This window comes from Oncorhynchus gorbuscha, linkage group LG04, assembly GCF_021184085.1.
Source record: "Oncorhynchus gorbuscha isolate QuinsamMale2020 ecotype Even-year linkage group LG04, OgorEven_v1.0, whole genome shotgun sequence".
Lineage (NCBI taxonomy): Eukaryota > Metazoa > Chordata > Actinopteri > Salmoniformes > Salmonidae > Oncorhynchus > Oncorhynchus gorbuscha.
Window position 1 is genome coordinate 52,148,393 of NC_060176.1, and position 27,804 is coordinate 52,176,196.

General features: G+C 44.2%; 1 protein-coding gene across 2 annotated transcripts; it reads right to left on the reverse strand.

Annotated features, from left to right (window-relative positions):
* LOC124034252 (ATPase MORC2A-like) lies at positions 1 to 27,429 on the reverse strand. Of its 2 annotated transcripts, none has more exons than XM_046347173.1 (27): positions 27,319 to 27,429; positions 24,754 to 24,902; positions 21,067 to 21,120; positions 20,745 to 20,779; positions 20,323 to 20,391; positions 20,114 to 20,204; positions 19,830 to 19,938; positions 19,441 to 19,600; positions 19,244 to 19,355; positions 18,952 to 19,077; positions 18,750 to 18,829; positions 18,551 to 18,633; positions 18,370 to 18,455; positions 18,139 to 18,279; positions 17,779 to 17,933; positions 7,423 to 7,551; positions 7,196 to 7,301; positions 6,901 to 7,120; positions 6,481 to 6,747; positions 5,937 to 6,179; positions 5,452 to 5,595; positions 4,300 to 4,357; positions 4,052 to 4,190; positions 3,302 to 3,475; positions 3,096 to 3,189; positions 1,173 to 1,361; positions 1 to 1,064 (listed from the first exon to the last, which is right to left on the reverse strand). In XM_046347173.1, the coding sequence occupies exons 2-27, from the start codon at positions 24,819 to 24,821 to the stop codon at positions 996 to 998; spliced, it is 3,201 nt and encodes a 1,066-aa protein (XP_046203129.1). In that variant the 5' UTR covers positions 24,822 to 24,902; positions 27,319 to 27,429; the 3' UTR covers positions 1 to 995. The 2 variants fall into 2 exon arrangements, with proteins under 2 accessions (XP_046203129.1, XP_046203128.1); XM_046347172.1 differs by lacking the exon at positions 27,319 to 27,429 and adding an exon at positions 26,637 to 26,793.
* Positions 27,430 to 27,804: the final 375 nt, after the last annotated feature.

Here is a 27,804-nt window from a genome sequence, read left to right on the forward strand (position 1 = left end):
GAGAGGGGCTGGGAGAGAGAGAGGCTGGGGGAGAGAGAGGCTGGGGGAGAGAGAGAGGCTGGGGGAGAGAGAGAGGCTGGGGGAGAGAGAGGCTGGGGGGAGAGAGAGGCTGGGGGGAGAGGTGGTTGAAAGCAGCTAGGCAACACTGATTCGTTTTTTCAACACGGGGTTAAACATAACGCTTTAACACAGGGTAGAAAAGGCTTGACCATCTGATGGCAACTAACATCAAATCTGGCACTCAATGGGACTGGATTTGCATCGGACTGTGACTGGTGGTAAAGGGGTTATGGGTCAGGACGCTATTATGGGCTTATGATTCATGTAATTTCTCTCCACCTGATCACAGATCAATATGGAGAATACATATGAATCTTAACTGTTCCATAGTTTAGATTACCATCAGACCCTCTTCTGAAATCACAGAATCGCCTGTCATCTACATCACAGGAACTTTGATCGGAAACGCTTGGTGCCGTACTTGGACTGGCGTGCGTATGTATGTATGCGTGTACACGGCACATGATCAGAACATAGCAACAAGAGCAGAATCTGATCCTCGCCTGCAGATTGAGAAGAGTTCAGTTCGGCAGTCAATCAGGACTGGTTGGTGTAACCTACAGTAGCTTAACAGAGCTTGTAAATAACATAATAGATTGTTGATATAAAAGGACTAAAAAGAGATGTCCGTTACGTGCTATTCTCAGAATGGACCATCCAAAACCAGAGCATGCTAATGTTAAATAAACAAGAACAGACAGAGAAACAGAAAACCATACTGCAGTTTTATAAAAACAAACTTGGGGACCAAACGGCAACAGCAGTAGGTCAGGCAGCAGCTGCCTCTCCTCTCCATCTGCAGAGCGGGGCGGGCACGAGGGAGGGTTATGGGTAAAGGGCGTCTGTAGAGGAGCTACAGAGCTACAGTACTTTGGGAAGTACAGACGGACCAATGTTCTGAGAGCAAGACAGGGTTCCGAGAGCCTGTCTCCTCACTAGTCCCCCTTGGTCAGCAGGTCTTCTATGTAGGCATCCAGTTCGTCATCGGTGTTTATGTCAATGTCCTGCAGGAGGAAAGGAGCGACATTCCTTTTCAGTTTGTCTGTGTGTGTGAGTGCATGTGGGTTATCGCATCTTCTCCGTAGCGAAGTTTCGATGTTGGTGCGTCTTACCTCCTGTACTTTCTGCAGCAGTTGTACGATGTTGGTTCGTAGTTTCTGTAGCTTCTCGTCTGCCTCCCTGAGTTTGGTCTCAGCGCTGGTACTCTTCTCCTCCACAGCTTTGGCTCTGGCGTCAGCTCTGCTCTGGTATGAGTTACACAGAGACTGGAGACCCAGCTCATACTGCTGGAAGTACTCCTTCTGCAGACACATGCATAGATATAGATCATATAGATATATACACTACCGTTCAAAAGTTTGGGGTCACTTAGAAGTGTTTTTTTTGTTTGTTAAATGCAAAAAGACAGTCCATTAAAATAACATAAAATTGAATAGAAATGCAGTGTAGACATTGTTAATGTTGTAAATGCCTATTGTAGCTGGAAACGGCTGGTTGTTTATGGCCCATTATCAGCAACCATCACTCCTGTGTTCCAATGGCACGTTGTGTTAGCTAATCCAAGTTTATCATTTGAAAAGGCTAATTGATCATTAGAAAACCCTTTTGCAATTATGTTAGCGCAGCTGAAAACTGTTGTTCTGATTAAAGAAGAAATAAAAATGCCCTTCTCGTAGACTAGTTGAGTATCTGGAACATCAGCATTTGTGGGTTCAATTACAGGCTCAAAATGGCCAGAAACAAATATCTTTCTTCTGAAACTCATGTCTATTCTTGTTCTGAGACATGAAGGTTATTCCATGCGAGAAATTGCCAAGAAACTGAAGATCTCATACAACGCTGTGTACTACTCCCTTCAAAGAACAGTGCAAACAGGCTCTAACCAGAATATAAAGAGGAATGGGAGGCCCCGGTGCACAACTGAGCAAGAGGACAAGTACATTAGAGTGCCTAGTTTGAGAAACAGACGCCTCACAAGTCCTCAACTGACAGCTTCATTAAATAGTACCCACAAAACACCAGTCTCAACGCCAACAGTGAAGAGGCGACTCCGGTATGCTGGCCTTCTAGGCAGCGTTGCAAAGAAAAGGCCATATCTCAGACTGGCCAACAAAAATAAAAGATTAAGATGGGAAAAAGAACAGACACTGGACAGAGAAACTCTGCCAAGAAGGCCATCCTCCCAGAGTCGCCTCTTCACTGTTGACATTGAGACTGGTGTTTTGTTGGTACTATTTAATGAAGCTGTCAGTTGAGGACTTGTGAGGCGTCTGCTTCTCAAACTAGACACTAATGTACTTGTCCTCTTGCTCAGTTGTGCACCGGGGCCTTCAACTCTTTGTATTCTGGTTAGGGCCAGTTTGCTCTGTTCTGTGAAGGAAGTAGTACACAGCGTGGTACGAGATCTTCAGTTTCTCGCATGAAACGGCCTTCATTTTTCAGAACAAGAATAGACTAACGCGTTTCAGAAGAAAGTTATTAGTTTCTGGCCATTTTGAGCCTGTATTTGAACCCACAAATGCGGATGCTCCAGATACTGAACTAGTCTAAAGGCCAGTTTTTATTGCTTTTTTAAACAGTACGACAGTTTTCAACTGTGCTAACATAATTGCAAAAGGGTTTTATAATGATCAATTAGCCTTTTAAAATGATAAACTTGGATTAATTAACACAACGTGCCATTGGAACAAAGGAGTGATGGTTGCTGATAATGGGCCTCTGTACGCCTATGTAGATATTCCATTAAAAATCAGCCGTTTCCAGCTACAATAGTCATTTACAACATTAACAATGTCTACACTGCATTTCTGATCAATTTGATGTTATTTTAAATTGACATTTTTTTTGCATTTAAAAAAGAGAAAAAATACATTTCTAAGTGACTACAAACTTTTGAATGGTAGTGTATATATACACACATACATACAATTTTGCTATGGTATGATTTACAATGATATGACTGCAGCAGACTCCAGGGCAGGTCTCTAGAAGACATGGGTTAAAGTTAGAGGTCAGGAATTAAAGGTCAGTCTCACCATAGGGAAAGCCACTAGCTCTTCTGCGGTCATGCTGTTGACATCGTCCTTCGGGATCCGGAAATCAGGAGGGAAGAAATAACGCAGCAGCGTCCTAAAGAGAACACATAAAATTAGATTTGTGACATCCACATTCCAATCTCCCTCTGAAAAAAAGGCAATTGGAGGCCAAAAACCAACAGACAGTATCGGGTAGTCATGGTTACCTCATCATGTTAACCAGATTGTCAGTCACCTCTCGACTGGTTCCTGGTTGGGTGGTGTCAGGTTCCATGGGGGCGGGCCCCTTTTCAGTCCCCTCCCCTTGCTGTGTGTCAGGGGTCTGGGAGAGGGGAGAGGGGGGTCGCATCAACCTCACCTCCTCACTGCCTTTGAAAACCCTAATAACAACAACCATAAATTATACCAACAACCTCACCTCCTCACTGCCCTTACTTAACCACCAAAATAACAGCACCCCAAAACTCCTGAGAACACTAACTTATCAAAACATTTGGAAATTAAATAGAAACTGACACATCATTGGCCACTGGTACAGCATACTGATGGGGGGGATCTATACAGTTCCATATTGCAATATTATTTTTTGACAATACTATACTGATATTTTACTCCAAGTACCGATTTAAATAAATAGAATAGCTATAACATATTCTCTCTGTTTAAAAAAAAATAGTGAGCCAACAGGTTCAGCACTTATTTGCCTGACTGATCAAAACTTGTTTTCTCATGCCCCCTTTTGTCTCTCTGCAGCAGACATAGTTCACAATGTAATAAAATTGCAGTATTAAATCACAATACATATTAAACCGTGAGAATCGCAATACATATTGTATCGGCACCTAAGTATTGTGATAATATCGTATTGGGAGGTCCCTAGCAATTCCCAGCCCCAGTACAACACACACACAAACGTAAGACAACAAAGCACAAAGACGGTAAGTTGGTGAGCCTACCATCGGTCCTTGGGGGTGGATCTGGGGACGTAGTCAAACTTCACCTTCCAGCGAACGCTCTGCTTGCTGGTTTCCACAGCAACTACTTTGCCTGTGAACCATTCCTTATTCACACGTACCTCCACCAACATACCCTTATCTACAGGAGACAACACAGAGGAATTGTGAAGCTTTGTCCTGGCTATGTCATTGCTAATAGGAAATCTTCTCAGCAAATCAACTATCATCAAGAACGTAATAAAAATCACCTTTCTGAGCATTTTTTGGTTCATTCTCTGGGTGCTCGTCCTCTGCGCTGCCTGTCACCTAAAAACATTATACACAGAAAACACACGGATCAAATTGTCTAGTAGTAAGTGTGTGTGAAGAAATACAAGAGTTGTGTGTTATTGAGAAAAGAGAGCAGGAGAGAAAGAAGAAGCAGGAGAGCAGAATATAAGCAACTATATATAGAATAGTTAAGAGACAGATAGGACCCAACACAAAGGTTCCCAGGTTTGCTTGTCAGTATTCCCATACCACACACTAGACTACTGCAACACAGTTTCCCCTGCCATAAACCCTCACATTGGTGCCACAACAGAGAGATGTGCAGATACATTGAAAAAACATGCCATTTTTGGATATTGATTAGAGATTGCCATGGATGCACACAAACTCCAAAATATTAGTTCAGATTATTTGTCTTGCAATATGCGATCAATAGGTTGAGAGCTTCGAAAGCTGTTTATTCAATTCTGGGATTTGAATAGTGACAATATTTGGTGAGAATCCCAATTTGGGGTGCAAAAGCAATTCTAGCTCTTAAAGGGGCAGTAGCCTACATTAGCATGATTTAATCTGCAGTTATTCTTCTGCCATTTATTCTGTTACCAATAATACATCAACGTTAATAATATCTTCAGATTACAATGACGTCTCTTAACTAAATGCAATCTATTAGCTTCCAAAATTTAAATAGATATATCTAGCTGTAATATAACACATTCTGATGGAATGGCTTGTCCTGCACTTCGTAAAAAACTCAGTGCATTGAGTGAATGTTGGAAAAAGATCTTGGTTCCTTTCTAATCACAGCAATGTGAATGTAGAGAGGAAAAATAAGTGAAGTGGCAAAAGAGTTGAGTCCTCATTCAAAGGCAAGATAAGAGTTTTTTTTGTTTCTAAACCCCAAAGTTCACTTTAACGAAGACTGAGATCAGTTATTTTAAAGAGGACTATATGCGAAAACACCCTTAAGAGTAGAGTAAGGAGACAGACAGGACCCATTCCATTCAGAGTAGAATTATGAGAGAAGGGGAGGATCTATTCTATTATGATTCGAGTTAGGAGAGAGGGATAGGACAGATAACATTATGAGTGGAGAAGGTGTAGCCTCTTGCGCCGTGGCTGGTGGGTACCTTGACTCTAGCCCCACCCGAGGGCTTAGGTGGGGCGGGGATGGGTTTGGATGGTGGTGGTGTTGCAGGGGGCAGCCGTGTTGGTATGGTAGCACTCCTCTTCTCAGGCGGCGGGGGTTTGGTGCTGAGTGGGGGGGTGGGGACCTGTGGGGTCGATGACATCACATGACCTCTGAACTATGGGTCAACCTCTGACCTATGGGTAAACTGGTCTGCTCCATGTGTCAGACAGACTCTTTGTTCTTCCTCCAAAAGAGCTTTCCCCCTCTCCGTACCTAACATCACCTCTCTGTCCTCACTCGTCTTCAGGAAACATCCATCTGTCCTCTTCTTCCAAACATCCCTTCCCCTTTATCTTTCCGTTCCCTCTCCTCTTACACATGCAGTGCTTTTTTCCTGTGTCTGTCTGATACATTGTATACATATATTCTATAGATTGACAGATTGATAGTCTGAGCAGTGAAAATGTATATGTGAGAGTGTACCTCCGTCACTTTTCCCCGCTTGAGTGGAGCTTTCTCAACAGTTTTCCCACGATTCCCCACTGCAGCTGCCATCTTGGATTTCTTGGGCTGAGGCTCCTCCTCCTCCTCGCTGTCCTCTTCTTCTTCTTCCTCCTCCTCCTCCTCCTCCTCCTCCTCCTCCTCCTCACTCTCCTCCTCCATCACTCTCTTGCGCTGGCTGCTAGCAGGTGTGGTTGCTTTGGCAGTGGACGATTTGGCTTGAATCTGTAGAAACACCATAGATATTACTGATACTGGACCCTAAAATTATATTGGCATTTGGCAATTAACTCATGGATAGCATTTTTATGTCTCTGTATCCAGTATGAAGGAAGTTAGAGGTAGTTTTGCGAGCAAATGCTAACATTTACAAACATTTCTAAAAACCTGTTTTCAATAGTGCAATGACAAAGTCTACATCAGACTCTGGGTAAGTAGACAAATGGCTTAATTGCCAAAGTCTCACACTATCCTTTTAACATAACCGTAATATATTTGATAAAGGACAACACACAAACATACTCACCCGTGAGCTGCGGCTTGGAGGGGTGGGTTTGGTGGGGATTTTGGCTGGGGCTTTGGGGGCGGGCTTAGCTGGAGGGGGTGATGGCTTCGCTGCAGCTCTGGCTCTAGATTGGTCGACTCTGGAGGCTGGGGCAGCAGGCCGGGTGGTCGGTCGAGGGGAATTGGTGAGTTTGCGGTTGGGGGCTGGCGGCTGGCTGGGGGCGTTCTTGAGGAGGGCGGGGAGAGGGGGGGAGCGAGGGCGTGAAACACGCTCTGAAGACCTGGTTGCCTAGGAGACAGACAGAACATGAAACATTATATTCAGATATCAGGAGACAGTATGTGTTATTGTGTAAAACCAGTAGAGGGTAAGTATGTCTGTATACATGTAGTGTATGTTTACCTGTAGATGGGGAGTATTTGTGACTGTGTGTGCGTGTACCTGGGAAGAACTGTCATTCATGGGTCTCATGCTGACGTCCAGAGGCAACTTCTTCACATCTGCTGCTGATTTGATGGTGCTGGTTTTCTGCAGAGCCTCTAGTTTCTCCTGCTGCTGTCTGATCTTCTCTGTCAGTTCTTTCTGTTTGTCCTCTGCTGTCTGTCTGTCCTTCTTCAGAACTCCACATGGAAGGTTCTGTTTCTGCTCCGCTGCATCACACCTACAACACACAAAACATTTGAGATATACTGTATGTGGTGTTCCTGCAGGTGTGTGTGTGTGTGTGTGTGTTTACCTGTCCTGAGTGCTGTCAGGGTTCATCAGACACACCCAGCTGTCCGGGTAACGTTTATCCACCGCATCCATCTGGAATGGCAGAGTCCTCCACTTCAGACATTTATCTACAGAGAGAGAGGGATTGAAAGACAACTCTGAGCTTGTCTATTTATTAATTTATTTATTTGTGTGTGTGTGTGTGTGACTTGACACACTTTAAAGTGTCTCTGTATGTGTACAACTCACCACACTGTATGGTGAGGGGTATCTCCATGGCGCGGCGTCTCTTGTATCTCTGCTCAGCCGAGGGGAGTGAGGACCAGCTGGCCGACAGGTACCCAAATTCATCCCAGAACTTCACTATGCCCTTCTGAGCTAAAAGTGGGAAAAGCAGAAACATGCTAGACATATAGACTAAGGCTGTTGCAGTAGCTATACAACCACATAGAACTATGCACATTAACAGTAGTGTGTCTAACTAGAGCTATACACATATTTAGTAGTTACATTATTTTGCTACAGTTGATGTGTATATTTAGCCTACTAAACATAAACAACCTGCCTGCATTCATTCATTGTTGTCCCCCTTATGTTGCACCCTAGACAGGGTGCGCAAGGGGGAGGGGCATGGTAGACAGAGCGAGGGGCATGGTAGACAGAGCAAGGGCGAGGTAGACAGGGCGAGGCATGGCAGACAGGGCCAGGCATGGCAGACGGTGCGAGGGGCATGGTAGACAGGACGAGGGGGCAGGACATGGTAGACAGGGCAAGGGGTATATTGTAGCGTACACTTGGGTAGGGAATTAACTGTATTCCTTTAAGAAGTTTTTGATATTCTTTCAATGCGTTAGCTTACAATGTTAGTTGTATACTGTAAAAAAGTGGAGAATGTCAACTTTAACGCTAGAATTACTAATTTAATGTAACCCTGAAGCTATTTTTTTTATTTAACTAGGTAAGTCAGTTAAGAACAAAATCTTATTTACAATGACGGCCTACCAAAAGGCCTCCTGCTGGGACGGGAATAAAATAAAATCAATTATGAAAATATAGGACAAAATACACATCACGACAAGAGACACCATAACACAACATAAAGAGACCTAAGACAACAACAGCAGCATGGGAGCAAAACATGGCGGCAGCAGCATAAAACATGATACAAACATTACTGGGCACAGACAACAGCACAAAGGACAAGATGGTAGAGACAATACATCACGCGAAGCAGCCACAACTGTCAGTAAGTGTCTTTGAATGAAGAGATTGAGATAAAAAGGTCCAGTTGAAGTGTTTTTTGCAGCTCCTTCCAGTCGCTAGCTGCAGCGAACTGAAAAGAGGAGCGACCCAGGGATATGTGTGCTTTGGGGACCTTTAACAGAATGTGCCTGGCAGAACAGGTGTTGTATAAGGAGGATGAGGGGGAGTGAGGCCTAAGAGGTTTTTTATAAATAAGCGACGTGTATACAGAGATGACCAGTTTACAGAGTGCAGTGATGTGTGCTATAAGGAGCATTGGTGGCAAAACTGACGGCCGAATGGTAAAGAACATTTAGCCACTCGAGAGCACCCTTACCTGCCGATCTATAAATTACATCTACATAATCTAGCATGGGTAGGACGGTCATCTGAATCGGGGTTAGTTTGGCAGCTGGGGTGAAAGACGAGCAATTACGATAGATGAAGCCAAGCCTAGATGCAACCTTAGCCTGCAGCTTTGATATGTGCTGAGAGAAGGGCAGTGTACCGTCTAGTCATTTACATTTACATTTAAGTCATTTAGCAGACGCTCTTATCCAGAGCGACTTACAAATTGGTGCATTCACCTTATGACATCCAGTGGAAAAGCCACTTTACAATAGTGCATCTAAATCTTAAGGGGGGGAGGGGGGGTAGAAGGATTACTTTATCCTATCCTAGGTATTCCTTAAAGAGGTGGGGTTTCGGGTGTCTCCGGAAGGTGGTGATTGATTCCGCTGTCCTGGCGTCGTGAGGGAGTTTGTTCCACCATTGGGAGGCCAGAGCAGCGAACAGTTTTGACTGGGCTGAGCGGGAACTGTACTTCCTCAGTGGTAGGGAGGCGAGCAGGCCAGAGGTGGATGAACGCAGTGCCCTTGTTTGGGTGTAGGGCCTGATCAGAGCCTGGAGGTACTGAGGTGCCGTTCCCCTCACAGCTCCGTAGGCAAGCACCATGGTCTTGTAGCGGATGCGAGCTTCAACTGGAAGCCAGTGGAGAGAGCGGAGGAGCGGGGTGACGTGAGAGAACTTGGGAAGGTTGAACACCAGACGGGCTGCGGCGTTCTGGATGAGTTGTAGGGGTTTAATGGCACAGGCAGGGAGCCCAGCCAACAGCGAGTTGCAGTAATCCAGACGGGAGATGACAAGTGCCTGGATTAGGACCTGCGCCGCTTCCTGTGTGAGGCAGGGTCGTACTCTGCGGATGTTGTAGAGTATGAACCTACAGGAACGGGCCACCGCCTTGATGTTAGTTGAGAACGACAGGGTGTTGTCCAGGATCACGCCAAGGTTCTTAGCGCTCTGGGAGGAGGACACAATGGAGTTGTCAACCGTGATGGCGTTGAGTACCTTGTCAGCTAGGGGGTTTGAACTCGCAACCTTCCGGTTACTAGTCCAACGCTCTAACCACTAGGCTACCCTGCCACCCCAACAGAGCACTGAAGGTGATCCGAGTCATACTCCCAAGTACTTGTATGAGGTGAATACCTCAAGCTCTAAACCCTCAGGAGGTAGTATTCACACCGGTGGGGAGAGGGGCATTCGTCTTACCAGTCCACATAACCTTGTTCTGAACACCTCCAAAACAAAAGGTAAAGGGCAGAGAAAGCTTGTTGGACAGTAAGAAAGCTTTGTTTTAGAGTGTTTAACACAAAATCTGGGGACGGGCCAGCTGAGTATAAGAGTGTATCATCTGCATATAAATAGATGAGAGCTTCCTACTACTTGAGCTGTGTTGTTGATGTAAATTGATCAGAATGTGGGGCCTAGGATCGAGCCTTGGGGTACTCCCTTGGTGACAGGCAGTGGCTGAGACAGCAGCTGTTCTGACTTTATACACTGTACTCTTTGAGAAGGGTAGTTAGCAAACCAGGCCAAAGAGCCCTCCGAGACACCCATACTCCTTAGCTGACCCACAAAAATGGAATGGTCTACCGTATCAAAAGCTTTAGCCAAGTCAATAAAAATAGTAGCACAACATTGCTTAGAATCAAGGGAAATTGTGACATGATTTAGGACCTTTAAGGTTGCAGTGACACATCCATAACCTGAGCAGAAACCAGATTGCATACCCGAGAATACTGTAGACATCAACAAAGCCAGTCAGTTGATTATTGACAAGTTTTGCAAAACACTTTTGATAAGCAGGGCAAAATAGAAATGGGCCTATAACAGTTAGGATCAGCTTGATCTCCACCTTTAAATAAAGGACGCACCGTGGCTACCTTCCAAGCAATGGCAACCACCCCCGGAGGAGAGACAGGTTAAAAAGGTCAGAGATGGGCTTGGCAAAGATAGGGGCAGCAACCTTAAAAAAAGGGTCTACTCTAAACCATCTGACCCAGCTGTTTTTTAGGGGTCAAATTTAAGGAGCTCCTTTAGCACCTCGGACTCAGTGACTGCCTGAAGGGAGAAATTTTGTAGCAGGGCAGGGGAGAAAGAGGGAGGAGCGTCAGGGATAGTCACATTAGAAGGGGTGGGAGATGAGGAAATCTTGAATGGACAAGGAGGCATGTAAGAGTCAAATAGGAATCCTGACTTAATAAAGTGGTGATTAAAGGGCTCAGCCATGTGCTCCTTGTCAGTAACAACCACATCAACTTTAAGGGACATGGGCAGCTGTGAGGAGGGTTTATTCTCCAGACCTTTAACTGTTTTCCAGAACTTCTTGTTCTTGGGGTTAGACCCACAGAGAAAAAACTGCCCCTTAAAATAACTAACTTTGGCCTTCCGGATAGCCGGAGTGCACTTATTTCTAATTTGCCTGAACGAGAGCCAGTCAGCATGAGTTTGCGCGTGCCGAGCGATTTGCCAAATGTAATTCTTGAACTGGAGTAACTCTGCCACATCACGGTCGAATCAGGGGCCGAACCTGTTTTAAATTCTTATTTTCTTTATGAGTACGTATTTGTTGACGATACCACTGAAAATATCAAAAAGGGCAGGTCCAAGAGACTTCGTCAGAGGGTATTAAGTTGATTCTACACCAATTTATAGAGGACAGGTCATGAAGGAAATCTGCTCGTTTCACTGAGCAGCCATTATGAACACAGGTTGTACAACAGTGATCACTAAGGTCATTACAGAAAACACCAGACTGATAACCATCAGGATTATTTGTAAGGATAGCATTGAGGAGAGTAGCCTTTTCTGGCTGTTTGGAGTCATATATCACCCTGCATACCACTGCTGGCTTGCTTGTAAAGCTAAGCAGGGTTGGTCCTGGTCAGTCCCTGGATGGGAGACCAGATGCTACTGGCAGTGGTGTTGGAGGGCGAGTAGGAGGCACTCTTTCCTCTGGTCTAAAAAAAATAGTGATTGGGGACACTGCCCAGTGTAGGGTGCCGTCTTTCGGATGGGACGCTAAACGGGTGTCCTGACTGAGGTCATTAAAGATCCCATGGCACTTATCGTAAGAGTAGGGGTGTTAACCCCGGTGTCCTGGCTAAATTCCCAATCTGGCCCTCAAACCATCACGATCACCTAATAATCCCCAGTTTACAATTGGCTCATTCACCCCCCTCTCCCCTGTAACTATTCCCCAGGTCGTTGCTGTTAATGAGAACATGTTCTCAGTTAACTTACCTGGTAAAATAACGGATACATTTAAAAAAAAATCAAATATAATATGGTAATAATCTGAGGAAGAGTTAGGGAGTCCCATTACTTTATGATTTGCAGGGTGGTTTAAGCATGTCCCAGTTTGTCATCTAGCAGGACAAATTCAGACTATGTGTAAGGGGCCAGGAGAGCGTTTAGGGTACAGGCCGGTGCTTATGGTGGCCGATAACACCCAACAACAGTCAACAAAGAGCTATTTGAAAGTTTACTGCTTAATACCAGCAAATCAAATTGTTTGGGGACAGACTTGGTGGAGATTATTATATATTTTTTTAACCTTTATTTAACCAGGCAAGTCAGTTAAGAACACATTCTTATTTTCAATGACGGCCTGGGAACAGTGGGTTAACTGCCTGTTCAGGGGCAGAACGACAGAGTTGTACCTTGTCAGCTAGGGGGTTTGAACTCGCAACCTTCCGGTTACTAGTCCAACGCTCTAACCACTAGGCTACCCTGCCGCCCCAACAGAGCACTGAAGGTGATCCGTGGTAAATATTGCCACCCCCACCTTTGGAACATCTGTCTTGCCGAAAAAGGTTATAACCAGAAAGGCTAACATCAGTGTTCAAAACACTCTTTCTTAACCACATCTCAGTAATCTCGCTTTCAATTGATCAATTTTTGGTAACAAGCTTCTAGTGTTAACGTGCAGAAAACCCAGGCTTTTACGAGAGCAGAAATCAGTGAAGCAGATATCAGAGCACAAATCAGATTTGGGGCTAGCAACAGTAGATGGGCCAGGGTGTACATGCACATTTCCAGATATAATCAGCGGTAATACAATCAGGGCACAGTAGAGGACAGGGAGAGCTCTGCAGTGTTGATTTATAACATTTGAATGTGCATTCGATGGCAACAAGATCATATTGTAATGCAATTCCATCAGGTACCATGAATACAAAGCTGGCGAGAGGTGGTTAGAATAGGATGGAAGGTCAAGAGTCCGTGTAACCAATAGAGAGTCCGAGTCTGGGAACAGTCTGTCCCACAGTTGGGTAAACAAGCCAAGTTCCTAGTCAACAAAGCACAAGAGAAAAATATAACAACTTGGGGCTAGCCATTGTAAGTTCATTGTCACTTGCCCCAACAGTGTGTGTGTGCTGGAGGCGAACGAAAGCTCGGAAGAGAGGCAGAGGTATCTGTACCAGACAGAAGGAGACAGGCCAGGGCAGACGGTGAACAGATCACCAGGTGGAATCCAAGCAGCAGTGCAGCAGGCAACGGGAGTAGGTATCACACCTATGTGGGAGAAGCTTTTTTTCGAGAGATAGATTCCTTGTAGAAAATCTAGCATGTCTCTGTCCACCATCTTTTCCACGTGGAAAAGGAGGTTGTTAGCTGGCTATATATTTTCAGTTTCGGCAAATGATCCTTTACGACCTACAAACAAAGTTGTCCTGTGGCTGTTGTATTTTGTAGATTCTGAGGGTATCTTCTGATGTGATCAAATCAACAATATTGTTCCTTATTGAGGTCATTTACAATTGAAGTGTTCTGGCTGCATCTCAGTTAAAAATAGAGATGAATCCAGGGGGTTCTGTATTTTAGTTACCTCTGCACAGATCGAAAGGGCTTCAAAGGGTTTGGGTGGGGAGGGAGGCTGTGAAACTCTCCTGTCATTGTTAGGCTCAAGAGTTTTCACACCTTACTTCACACTTCAGTGCTAATTTTAGTCCGTTTCTTTCCTATCAGCTTGGTAGCTTAGTAGCCTTATTTATTTAAACAATAAAGCCCGAAGGGGTGTGGTATATGGACAATATACCACGGCTAAGGGCTATTCTTAAGCATGACGCAAAGTGGAGTGCCTGGACACAAACCAGAGGTGCCTTATTGCTATTATAAATTGGTTACCAACATAATTAGAGCAGGAAAAATAAATGTGTCATACCCGTGGTATACGGTCTGATATACCACGGCAGTCAGCCAATCACCATTCAGGGCTGGAACCACTCAGTTTATAATAAACAAAATTACCTAGAGATGATTGTCTTTTCATTTTTGGCTTCAGAAGTAGGTTCAGATTGAACATTACTCACTCACTTTTGTGTTAGATGATATTTCCATGTTCCGCTGTTTCTTCTGCAGGTTTTGGTTTGTTAGAAGTTTTGTTCTTGATAATCCTTGGTAGCAATAGTCCATTCGGGTAAATTTGTCCCAAATCAAGGTTTTAGGTATGGAATTGTGATTTGGAATGAAGGTTTTGATGTTAGTGTCGTGTATAAATCCTTGCGAAACAATTCAAGTCAATCTACATTTATCCAACTGTAATTCTATCTTTTCGCAGAACTCAGGAACCAATAGCTCTCTGTCTGTTTGTCCTCTTTCTCGTTAGCTACCCCCTCCTCCCCCCTGTAACTATTCTCCAGGTCGTTGCTGTAAATGAGAAAGTGTTTTCAGTCAACTGACCTGGTAAAATAAGGGTTAAATTCCACTATCGTGGTTATATAATCAAATCCAATTTTATTTGTCACATACACATGGTTAGCAGATGTTAATGCGAGTGTAGCGAAATGCTTGTGCTTCTAGTTCCAACAATGCAGTAATAAACAACAAGTAATCTAGCTAACAATTCCAAAACTACTACCTTATAGTCACAAGTGTAAGGGCATAAAGAATATGTACATAAAGATATATGAATGAGTGATGGTACAGAGCGGCATAGGCAAGATACAGTAGATGGTATTGAGTGCAGTATATACGTATACATATGAGATGAATAATGTAGGGTATGTAAACATTATATTGGGTAGCATTGTTTAAAGTGGCTAGTGACATATTTTACATAATTTCCCATCAATTCCCATTATTAAAGTGGCTGGAGTTGAGTCAGTGTGTTGGCAGCAGCCACTCAATGTTAGTGGTGGCTGTTTAACAGTCTGATGGCCTTGAGATAGAAGCTGTTTTTCAGTCTCTCGGTCCCAGCTTTGATGCACCTGTACTGACCTCGCCTTCTGGATGATAGCGGGGTGAACAGGAAGTGGCTCGGGTGGTTGTTGTCCTTGATGATCTTTATGGCCTTCCTGTGACATCGGGTGGTGTAGGTGTCCTGGAGGGCAGGTAGTTTGCCCCCGGTGATGCGTTGTGCAGACCTCACTACCCTCTGGAGAGCCTTACGGTTGTGGGCGGAGCAGTTGCCGTACCAAGCGGTGATACAGCCCGACAGGATGCTCTCGATCGTGCATCTGTAGAAGTTTGTGAGTGCTTTTGGTGACAAGCCGAATTTCTTCAGCCTCCTGAGGTTGAAGAGGCGCTGCTGCGCCTTCTTCACGATGCTGTCTGTGTGGGTGGACCAATTCAGTTTGTCTGTGATGGTACGCCGAGGAACTTAAAACGTTACTACCCTCTCCACTACTGTTCCATCGATGTGGATAGGGGGGTGTTCCCTCTGCTGTTTCCTGAAGTCCACAATCATCTCCTTAGTTTTGTTGACGTTGAGTGTGAGGTTATTTTCCTGACACCACACTCCCGAGGGCCCTCACCTCCTCCTTGTAGGCCGTCTCGTCGTTGTTCGTAATCAAGCCTACCACTGTTGTGTCGTCCGCAAACTTGATGATTGAGTTGGAGGTGTGCGTGGCCACGCAGTCGTGGATGAACAGGGAGTAAAGGAGGCGGCTCAGAACGCACCCTTGTGGGGCCCCAGTGTTGAGGATCAGCGGGGAGATGTTGTTGCCTACCCTCACCACCTGGGTGCGGCCCGTCAGAAAGTCCAGTACCCAGTTGCACAGGGCGGGGTCGAGACCCAGGGTCTTGATGACGAGCTTGGAGGGTACTATGGTGTTGAATGCCGAGCTGTAGTCCATGAACAGCATTCTCACATAGGTATTCCTCTTGTCCAGGTGGGTTAGGGCAGTGTGCAGTGTGGTTGAGATTGCATCGTCTGTGGACCTATTTGGGCGGTAAGCAAATTGGAGTGGGTCTAGGGTGTCAGGTAGGGTGGAGGTGATATGGTCCTTGACTAGTCTCTCAAAGCACTTCATGATGACGGAAGTGAGTGCTACGGGGCTGTAGTCGTTTAGCTCAGTTACCTTAGCTTTCTTGGGAACAGGAATAATGGTGGCCCTCTTGAAGCATGTGGGAACAGCAGACTGGGATAGGGATTGATTGAATATGTCCGTAAACACACCAGCTAGCTGGTCTGCGCATGCTCTGAGGGCGCGGCTGGGGATGCCGTCTGGGCCTGCAGCCTTGCGAGGGTTGACACGTTTAAATGTTTTTCTCACGTCGGCTGCAGTGAAGGAGAGTCCTCATGTTTTAGTTGCGGGCCGTGTCAGTGGCACTGTATTGTCCTCAAAGCGTGCAAAAAAGTTATTTAGTCTGCCTGGGAGCAAGACATTTCTTTTTGTAATCCGTGATTGACTGTAGACCCTGCCACATACCTCTTGTGTCTGAGCCGTTGAATTGAGATTCTACTTTGTCTCTATACTGACGCTTAGCTTGTTTGATTGCCTTGCGGAGGGAATAGTTACACTGTTTGTATTCGGTCATGTTTCCGGTCACCTTGCCCTGATTAAAAGCAGTGGTTCGCGCTTTCAGTTTCACGCGAATGCTGCCATCAATCCACGGTTTCTGGTTTGGGAATGTTTTAATCGTTGCTATGGGAACGACATCTTCAACGCACGTTCTAATGAACTCGCTCACCAAATCAGCGTATTCGTCAATGTTGTTGTCTGACGCAATACGAAACATATCCCAGTCCACGTGATGGAAGCAGTCTTGGAATGTGGAATCAAAGATTGGTCGGACCAGCGTTGAACAGACCTCAGCGCGGGAGCTTCTTGTTTTAGTTTCTGTCTGTAGGCAGGGATCAACAAAATGGAGTCGTGGTCAGCTTTTCCGAAAGGAGAACGGGGCAGGGCCTTATATGCGACGCGGAAGTTGGAATAGCAATGATCCAAGGCTTTTCCAGTCCTGGTTGTGCAATCGATATGCTGATAAAATTTAGGGAGTCTTGTTTTCAGATTAGCCTTGTTAAAATTCCCAGCTACAATGAATGCAGCCTCCGGATATATGGATTCCAGTTTGCAAAGAGTCAAGAGAAAAAGTTAGTTCAGAGCCATCGATGGGTCTGCTTGGGGGGGAATATATATACGGCTGTGATTATAATCAAAGAGAATTCCCTTGGTAGATAATGCGGTCGACATTTGATTGTGAGGAATTCTAAATCAGGTGAACAGAAGGACTTGAGTTCCTGTATGTTGTTGTGGCCACACCACGTCACGTTAACCATGAAGCATACGCCCCCGCCCCTCTTCTTACCAGAAATATGTTTGTTTCTGTCGGCGCGATGCGTGGAGAAACCAGCTGGCTGCACCGACTCCGATAGCGTCTCTCCAGTGAGCCATGTTTCCGTGAAGCAAAGAAAGTTAGTCTCTGATGTCCCTCTGGAATGCTACCCTTGCTCGGATTTCATCAACCTTGTTGTCAAGAGACTGGACATTGGCGAGGAGAATGCTAGGGAGTGGTGCATGATGTGCCCGTCTTCGGAGTCTGACCAGAAGACCGCTTCGTTTCCCCCTTTTACGAAGTCGTTTTTTTGGGACGCCGGCTGGGATCCATTCCGTTGTCCTGGGTGAAAGGCAGAACACAGGATCCGCTTCGCAAAAGTCACATTCTTGGTCGTACTGATGGTGAGTTGACGCTGCTCTTGTGTTCAGTAGTTCTTCTCGACTGTATGTAATGAAACCTAAGATGACCTGGGGTACCAATGTAAGAAATAACACGTTAAAAAAACGGTGTGTGTGTTACCTATGTTGCTGTCCTTCCAGTACTGGGCTAGGTGTTCTCCCATGGCTCTCAGAAGGTGTCTGTATTCTTTAGCGTCCGCAAAGTCCTGCTTGTTGTGAGTGGGCTCCAGAACCAGGTATGGAACATCTACTACCCCCACAACACCTCCACACGCCCTGCACGCACGCACGCACACGCACACGCACACACACACGCACGCACACACACGCACACACACACACACGCACACACACACACACACACACACACACACACACACACACACACACACACTTCATTAGAAAGCATTTCTGGTCGTCTCACTGGTCACTGACTAGCCAATAAGAGGACAATCAAAGGGAGTGTATGTGTGTTACTCACATTCCTCCCTCCAGCTGAGGTCCAGTCTTCTCGTACATCTTAATGAGGCGAGAGCAGTTATACACAAACATCCCATCCAGGTCTCTCTGCTCAATGTTCACCCCGAAGATAAAACTCAGTTCCTTAGGCTCCTTCAATGCTCTGGGGGAAGGAGAGGGAGCAGTGTTAACGTTTTATTGTTTGGTTTGACTTTCGTTTGTTTGTAAAGTTAACATTTTTATTTTGACTGACTTCTGTTTGGACTCCTGAATCATCTTTTTCACTTCCGCCTCCCGTCGAAGCATCATGGACCCATCCTGTGCCTTACGCAACATGACCTGGAGCAGAGAGAAGAGAATTTGAATAAGGGAGGAGAGGAGTCAGGCCATTGGGTCAATATATTGCTAATCTTGCCGTGTGTGTTGGTTCTTACCCGTGACTCTTTGGACAGGTCGTCTCCCAGTTTGGCCTCCAGAGACAGACTTTTGCTCTCCGCCTCACGAGCCTTCTCCTCCGCTGGAACACACACACAGAGAGGGGAGCGGGTTCTAAATGCAGAACTGGTTCTGTGTGTGTGTGTGTGTCTTATCCATCTTGGCCAGGTGATCTGTGTGTGTGTGTGGGCAACTCACCTATCTTAGCGAGGTGATCAGCCTTTTTTACTTCCTGCTCAGCACGGGTTTTGAATCGAGTTGATGTGTATTTATATACCCTGAGAGACAGACACAGACTTAGCTGAATGGACACAAACAGGATTTAGGATTTTAGTCTCAGTGAAGTCTCTAGACAGGAGAGTCTCTGGATGCAGTAGTGTGTGTGTATATATATATAAACCTGGGTTTGTAGAGGCAGCAGGACAGTCTCTTGGTCCTGACTTTGTGTCCCTGTATGAAGATCCTCATCCTGGGGTCGATGTAGAGGACAGCTGCGTATGCTCGGAACGACCGACGTTCTGGCTTCCTGTATGAGGGGAAGTGATATCATCAACATAAACACACAGTCCTAGGTAGTCTTCAAGTCACACGACACAGATTATATATAATATATATATTATATATATAATATATATATATATTTTTAAACGTCCTTACCCACACACGCAGACACACACAGACCCCATACTTACACTCCCTCTGAAGGAGTCCCAGCCATCAGGATATCCTGGTGGTCTGTCTCTACATCCAGCTCTGGTTCTCTGGTGTCCATCAACTTCAGGTTATAGATGATCACCAGAGTACCTACACACACAGTTCAGATTATAGATTATCACCTCTCTACACACACACACACACACACACACACACACACACACGCGCGTCTCACCGCTGCTGCCCTCCATCTTGCTAAACTGTTCCATCAGCTGCTGTTCGTTTTTAAAAGGAGAGTATTTGTAGATGAGCTCCGTCTCTATGGCGAACTTCTCAGGGTCGCCTGTGATTGGCTGTCTGGTCAGTAGGTCCCAGGTGGGCAGGGGTACGATCACCTGACAAGAGGAGACAGACAACCTTAAAAAACATACTGACACACTTCTCAAGAGGTGATGTTATGTGTTGTTTCAAATAGGTGGACATAGTCAATAAAGGCTCTTTCAGTAAATCAAGAGTAGAACACGACAGCCACAAAATAAAACAATGTTTTAAGCTACCGGACATATCATCAATGTGTCTGCTGGATGGCAGAGTGCCTGCTGCAGCTGACCCCTGATCCCTTACCTCGTCAAGCCCCTCCTCCTCGTGGAACGTTCTAGACAGGAACAGGCAGGACAGAGTGTTGTCCTTCTTAGTGAACAGAACAAAGTCTTTCCCAATACGCATGGAGCCCCTAGAGAGAAACACACACACAAACGATGAGGCTCACTTGGTGAGAGTGTGGAGCTAGCAACCCTAAGATTGCATGTTCGATTACAGCAAGGACCACATACAACCACTATAAATGTATGTATGAAAGTGTCTGCAAAGGGGTATATATTATGTGTGAGGGGATTAAAGAGTCTTACGATTTGAGACCATTTCCATACTGGCCGATGTGAGTAGAATCTGGTGTACGCTTAGTGGACTTCCCAAATTGGATTACATGGGTTGCCTCGTCTGAGAGATAGGAGGGAAATATAACCATCATATATGGAATTTCTTATAGCTCATATATAGACTTGTGGATCAACTTAATTACTGTATACTTTAGTAATCTCATTTGAATGGAACTCACTGGGGTCCATTCCTGTGCCGTCGTCTAAGAAACATAGCATGTAGCCTCCACGCAAATCTGGTCTCTTCTCTGTTGGCCACGAGGGGAAGAGAGGTTAGACACACGTTACAACAGGAGGTGGATGAGATAGAAAGCCACACACAGGTTAGATAGAAGAGGGGAAAAGAAAGCATAACACACAGAAATACTACTGAAATAGATGGCTTTTTCAATAGCTGAAACTAAGCTTTCTAAAAAACCTAACTAGTTAAATTCTGGGTGTAGCTTATAATTATAAATCAGTAGTCCGGTTACCATTGGCACTGTAGGTATTCTAGATTATTGATAGGCAGCGTGATCTGTATAGTAGTGTCAGAGGGGTGAGACACAAATCTATGTACTGGTGTATATGAAGCAATATGTATGGGTGTGTGTGTGTGTACCTGTGTAGATGTCAATCCGGGTGGCATTTGCATCCCTGTAGATGATTGGCAGGTGACAGACCAATCAGAAGGCAGATAAACCAGTGTGGTTAGATGCGGTTCCAATTAGAATGATTTTACCTTTTATTTCAGAATACAGAGAATACTAACAAATACATTTCCCACTGGTTTAATCCTGAATCAGTTCAGTATAGTTTTGCTGCCATTGTGATTTACTAACACTTATGCATGATGTCCCACATAGATACAAACATTTTTGATGGGTAGAGATAGAAGAACAAAGAATTGTGAGTAAGAACAGAGAGAAGTGCATTGTTGGTACCTGGAGTTGTCCACCAGCTCAGCCAGAGCTCCAAACAGGAACTCATGCGTCGTTCTGGAAACAAACATCCAACCAATCAACCTACAGTTCGTGTCCTTAAAACAAGTTATATTTCTAAAACTCTTTGCTGAGGTAAGGAGTGTGTGCCAGTGAGCACAATTTCAAGTCAGTGTAAACATCAGTGCGTTCAATCTGGGTGGGGGTTGGGCCCTGTGCAATCATCAGGCCAGCGTTGGGTAACAATGGGAGTTGTGGGGTGTGGCCGACCCATTGGTGAAAGTTGACAGCTGGGGTAATGGTGCAGAATGGAACCTGGTGTAGATTTTAGGTGGGACACCATGTGATACTGGAGTCAACCAGCCCTAGCTAGTTTAATACAGTGGGGCAAAAAAGTATTTAGTCAGCCACCAATTGTGCAAGTTCTCCCACTTAAAAAGAGGGGAAATGCCTGTAATTTTCATCATTGGTACACTTGACAAAATAAAAAAAAAAAAAATCCAGAAAATCACATTGTAGGATTTATGAATTTATTTGAAAATGTATGGGTTAGGCCAGAGCCAGGGGTAAGGCGGCATTTTGAAAACGTGTCATTGACTTTGATACTCTGACTGGTTTGAAATGATCCAATCGCCGATGACTTTGTTTTGTACAATATCCCCCATTTTGAGATTACCAAAAACGACTTCAATGATGGCAGTGTCAGACTGAAGTATATAGCGAACATAGAGCAGCGAAAGAATTCAGTATGTGTCACCAGGCAATGTGTAGCAGAGGTGTTCTGGTGAACTAAGTAACCTTGCTTGAGACCTGAACACGCATGCTAGCTCCCAGAAAGAATTCCAAGGCTTTGGCACTGTGGGCCAACATGGTCGATCCAGGTTTGACTGCAGTTTGTATCCCTTTTCCTCTTTAGCTGTTCCATTCATTCATCTCAGTAAAGGTAACACATTATCCTTTCCATTTGTTGTTTGAAAGGAAATACCACAGGAGAGGGTGGCATGCATTAAGTATTAACCTCAGGCAGCAGGTATAAGAGGCTTAGGAAGCTAATAGATTTAACCTTATTTTTAGAATACCTTGTTATACCTGTTATGATCTCTATCCTCTCCAAACGTGAGAACATAAAAATGCCCCTGTGGGGATAGTATTCCTTGCTCTGGCAACCCATGAACGTGGCGTTATTTACATGTGGCCAAAGTTCAACAGCACTCCGCATGAAGAAGTACAGTATGTGTGTGTGAAAAGGTGTTACAATTCTCACGTTGGCTGCATCATCATCAAGCATCACGCAGTTGGTCTCTGGTGATTTCAAGAGTGCTACATAGTCGGGCTGTGCTTAGACTCATATCCAATATTATTAATTAATGCCCATTTTATGTAAACAGGGCTTTATGTGTTGAAGCACCCAGGTGAAATATCTTCACGTCTTAAGTGGAGAGCATTGATCTACAAGTTGCATCAGCTATTTATGGTGTGCTATTTGATGGCGTTAGTCTCTCTCCTCTTGGCCTTAGTCCAAAGTGCATTGCTCCTACCCATAAATTACTTATGCCACTGGCCTTCTCTGAGCCCTTCGCGGTCAAACTGTAGTTGTTTATATAGTGTTTTCAGGGAGATAGCAAAAGTTCAGACACCCTGGACAGCTGTCATGTATCAGCTGGATCTATCAATGACTTGGTTATGTGGGCATCATTAGCAGCCATTTTCAAATTTTTACTGCACCGCGTTTTGCTCATGAAGGTCTTTCAACCGTACAATGCAGCAATATATTTTGCAGTGAAGAGGCATTTTAGCATAACAATTCCTATTTATTTAGTCTATTCAACCATCTTGTGAGATTTTTAAAAGGCACAATTTTAGTCCCTCATGTTGTTGACTGTCAGCGTCCAAGGAATGCAATGTCCAGCTCTATAGTGTGGCCAGTCTGTAAATCACTCTCTCACTTGCCAGCCACAATAACATTCCTCTCCTCTTTACAATGTCCACATTGGAAAAACTTGAGTAATACTTTCATGTGTCTTTTGTCATTTGTGACCTCCATGTGATGTGTGTAGCTGTGAGATATATATATATATATATCTATACACACAGTGGGGCAAAAAAGTATTTAGTCAGCCACCAATTGTGCAAGTTCTCCCACTTAAAAAGATGAGGCCTGTAATTTTCATCATAGGTACACTTCAACTATGACAGACAAAATGAGGGAAAAAAATCCAGAAAATCACATTGTAGGAATTTTTATGAATTTATTTGCAAATTATGGTGGAAAATAAGTATTTGGTCAATAACAAAAGTTTCTCAATAATTTCTTGTATACCTTTTGTTGGCAATGACAGAGGTCAAGCGTTTTCTGTAAGTCTTCACAAGGTTCTCACACACTGTTGCTGGTATTTTGGCCCATTCCCCCATGCAGATCTCCTCTAGAGCAGTGATGTTTTGGGGCTGTTGCTGGGCAACACGGACTTTCAACTCCCTCCAAAGATTTTCTATGGGGTTGAGATCTGGAGACTGATAAGGCCACTCCAGGACTTTGAAATGCTTCTTACGAAGCCACTCCTTCGTTGCCCGGGCGGTGTGTTTGGGATCATTGTCATGCTGAAAGACCCAGCCACGTTTCATCTTCAACGCCCTTGCTGATGGAAGGAGGTTTTCACTCAAAATCTCACGATACATGGCCCCATTCATTCTTTCCTTTACACGGATCAGTCGTCCTGGTCCCTTTAAAGAAAAACAGCCTCAAAGCATGATGTTTCCACCCCCATGCTTCACAGTAGGTATGGTGTTCTCTGGATGCAACTCAGCATTCTTTGTCCTCCAAACACGACGAGTTGAGTTTTTACCAAAAAGTTATTTTTGGTCTCATCTGACCATATGACATTCTCCCAATCTTCTTCTGGATCATCCAGAAAACTTCAGACGGGCCTGGACATGTACTGGCTTAAGCAGGGGGACACGTCTGGCACTGCAGGATTTGAGTCCCTGGCGGCGTAGTGTGTTACTGATGGTAGGCTTTGTTACTTTGGTCCCAGCTCTCTGCAGGTCATTCACTAGGTCCCCCCGTGTGGTTCTGGGATTTTTGCCCACTGTTCTTGTGATCATTTTGACCCCACGGGGCGAGATCTTGCATGGAGCCCCAGACCGAGGGAGATTATCAGGGGTCTTGTAAGTCTTCCATTTCCTAATAATTGCTCCCACAGTCGATTTCTTCAAACCAAGCTGCTTAGCTATTGCAGATTCAGTCTTCCCAGCCTGGTGCAGGTCTACAATTTTGTTTCTGGTGTCCTTTGACAGCTCTTTGGTCTTGGCCATAGTGGAGTTTGGAGTGTGACTGTTTGAGGTTGTGGACAGGTGTCTTTTATACTGATAACAAGTTCAAACAGGTGCCATTAATACACATAACGAGTGGAAGACAGAGGAGTCTCTTGAAGAAGTTACAGATCTGTGAGAGCCAGAAATCTTGCTTGTTTGTAGGTGACCAAATACTTATTTTCCACCATAATTTGCAAATAAATTCATTAAAAATCCTACAATGTGATTTTCCCCCCTCATTTTTTTCTGTCATAGTTGAAGTATACCTATGATGAAAATGAGATGCCTCATCTTTTTAAGTGGGAGAACTTGCACAATTGGTGGCTGACTAAATACTTTTTTGCCCCACTGTATATATTTACCACAGACGGTACTTACGAGTTGGTGTGCAGATACTCAAAGGTGAGCTGAGCCCTGTTCAGGGTGCTGTAGTTAGAATAGGCCATCGCCACTCGTTAAAAGCTAATTCCTGGTCTTCTTTCTGACTTCCTCTCAGTCCAGTGTGGCTTTTCAAGAGCTTCATGCACCTACAGAATCACAGCAGCAGTCAGCTCCACTTGTCAAATGTATGCATAGTGTCAAGGATATTATGAATGTGTGAAATAACCACAGCCTGGAATATAGTGAGCTTTCATAAAGGTCAAAGGGCAATTCCACAGTAACGGAATTACGCGGATAATGTTTTTCACTTTTAAATGACAAACAAAAAAACATTGATTTCAAATAACCATACAACCCTATGCACAATAACTACTTTGAACACAGTAAAAGTAGTCCTTTGAAATCAATGGTTTGTGTTTGGTATACTATACATCTTGAAGTTAATCCGAGTGTCAGCGTAATTCCATTACAATGGGATTTCCTAGAACAAATACCACCGGAGGAAAAGCCTCTAGATATCTGATACCTCATCTGAAGTTCAGATACTTCATCATTAATCAAATGGCCACCAGACTATTACATTGAAACCCCCCCCCCCCCCATATGTTTTGTACACTGCTGCTACTACTACTACTACTCGCTGTTTATTATCTATGCAGTCACTTCACCCCTACCTACAGGTACAAATTACCTCAACTAACCTGTACCCCCGCACACTAACTTGGTACCGGTACCCCCTGTATATAGCCTCGTTATTGTTATGTTATTATGTTACCTTTTACTTTAGTTATTTGGTAAATATTTACTTAACTCTTCTTTAACTGCACTGTTGGTTAAGGGCTTTGTAAGTAAGCATTTCACGTTAAGGTCTACACTTGTACTCAGTGCATGTGAAAAATAAAGTTTGATTTGATCAGAGGGAATAAGTCTGGTTGAAAAGTATGCCTGTTCAAACTTGGAAATAAGTCCTGTGGTGGTTGGCAACCCCTGTCAATTCATGACTGGATTTGAGTGCTTTTTCTAGAGGCAAAGAGGTGGTATTGCGATCACAGTCTATCACACAAACAAGCCCCCACTCTCTCTGCTCCTGTCCTGTTTAGAGCTTGCCAGCTTGTAGTCCTAAAAAGCAGAAACGAGTTCGTTCAGCCATCCCTATGGGGAAAGAACTGAGTTTTGGGATAAACGCCCAAAATAAGGTCTGACGTTACAGGCTTAGATCGTATACGGTTTGTTCTATGAGATAATATCATTGAAACCTTTGTGCTTTTTCTGATTACATAAGTGTTTCTTCAAAATTCAGATTTTTTAAAACAAAAATATATATAAATTGTTAGTTGATTAAGATCTCATAGAACAAAACGTAAAATACCTCATAAGCCTTCGTTTGCCACAGACCTTATTTTGGGCGTTTATCAAAAAACCGTACAAAAACTCCATTCATTTTCCCATAGGCTTTGTCCAACGAACCAAGGCGGAGCTATTGCCTAGAAAAAGATGCCATTACTAATTTCTCTCTATAGACCACGCGCCAGGTAACACTCCACTTTCAAACTGGCCCGCCGAGAAGAGAACACTCACGTGGGAGGCCTGTTAATGCTGTTTATCTGGATCATTCCAGGAGACTCATCTAGGCTATATATTGACGTTATTTTTATTATCGAGTATGGATGAGTAAAGAGACGAGAATATTGTCCAGTTGCAATGTCCAGTCACGCTTTAACAAATGGTTAGTCTACTGACCAAGTTTACTAGCAACCTATATTGGCTCTCACACCCACCATTTCTGGTAGCTACCCTCCCTATGTAACGTTAGCTAGCTAGTTAGTTAGTAAACACTTGTAAAGAGCACATTAGCATGTATATTTATCCAATATGCAAACCGTTTAGAGCGCCAGCAGCTTCAAATTGACTTTACGTCCGTGTAAAACATCCGTCGAAGCGATAACTACGTTACATTTCTGAAACCAACTCTACAGGCCGCGAAAACCTCATCCTTTCTCCCCTCCCTCACAGTACTGCGCACAGAGGAGAGGAAGGTCCGAAAGGTACGCCCGCCTCTGCCGTTCATCTGAACACCAATAGAAACACGTCATTTATTTACATTACTGTAATTTGTCAAGCCTCATGCCACGTAAATGATCAGGAAGTAGAACGTCTCGATTCTAGAAATAAGCAAATATAGTAACGATATTCAAAGACTGACATCATGTAATCAATATGTTTTAATGTGAGCATTTTGCCTGTTAAAGTTTTGTTTATTATTATTGTAATATGCGTAATGACGCCCAGCACACGCTAGTGATGAAAGCCGTTAATTACTAATTTCCCTAAGTATCTCTGTCTTCTCAAACTCAGCCTAGGCTAGCTCTAAAGTTGAACTATATTAGCCAAAACTAAACGGTTATCTTTGTTTTGGACATGCAGTTCGACTTTGCTCTATTACCCCCATGGTAAGTTTGTTTGATTAGTAACGTTAGTCGCCTGCTAACTGCTAGTTAGTTGACGGTTTATACACCAGTAAAGAATACCCAATAGGTTTTTGCTAATGGAACAGGTTTTTACCTTATTTCCAGAATATTCCGTTTGAATCCTTTTGCTTGTTCATTTAGGGACCTAGATTTAGCTATGTGTGTTGTTGGTTACTACTTGACAGCCATGTTGAATGTCAAATTCTGAAATGGCTGCCAGTGTCTCCTTGTTTTATGCAATAGTTAGTTGACCCATGCATGCTTGTACTTTTATTTAGGTGAGTACTACACCCATATCTGCACAACTGTCTATTTTAAGTAGGCTACTGGGATAGTTTAGCTACTGGAAAATGTAAATGGTCAACTCCCCAACACTTCATTCCAACCTTCCTTGATTGTAGGGGGAATTCAGACCTGAGTCACTCGCACTAAAATACACTTTTCTCCCCACTGTACACTGACATTGAACTTAAGCATGGGGAAACACATGTGCCAGCCAGGTATTCGTTTGGGGTGGATATCACAGAAATAGAGTCAAAAGATATTCCTTATTCTGACCTTGACTTAATTCCCACACCAG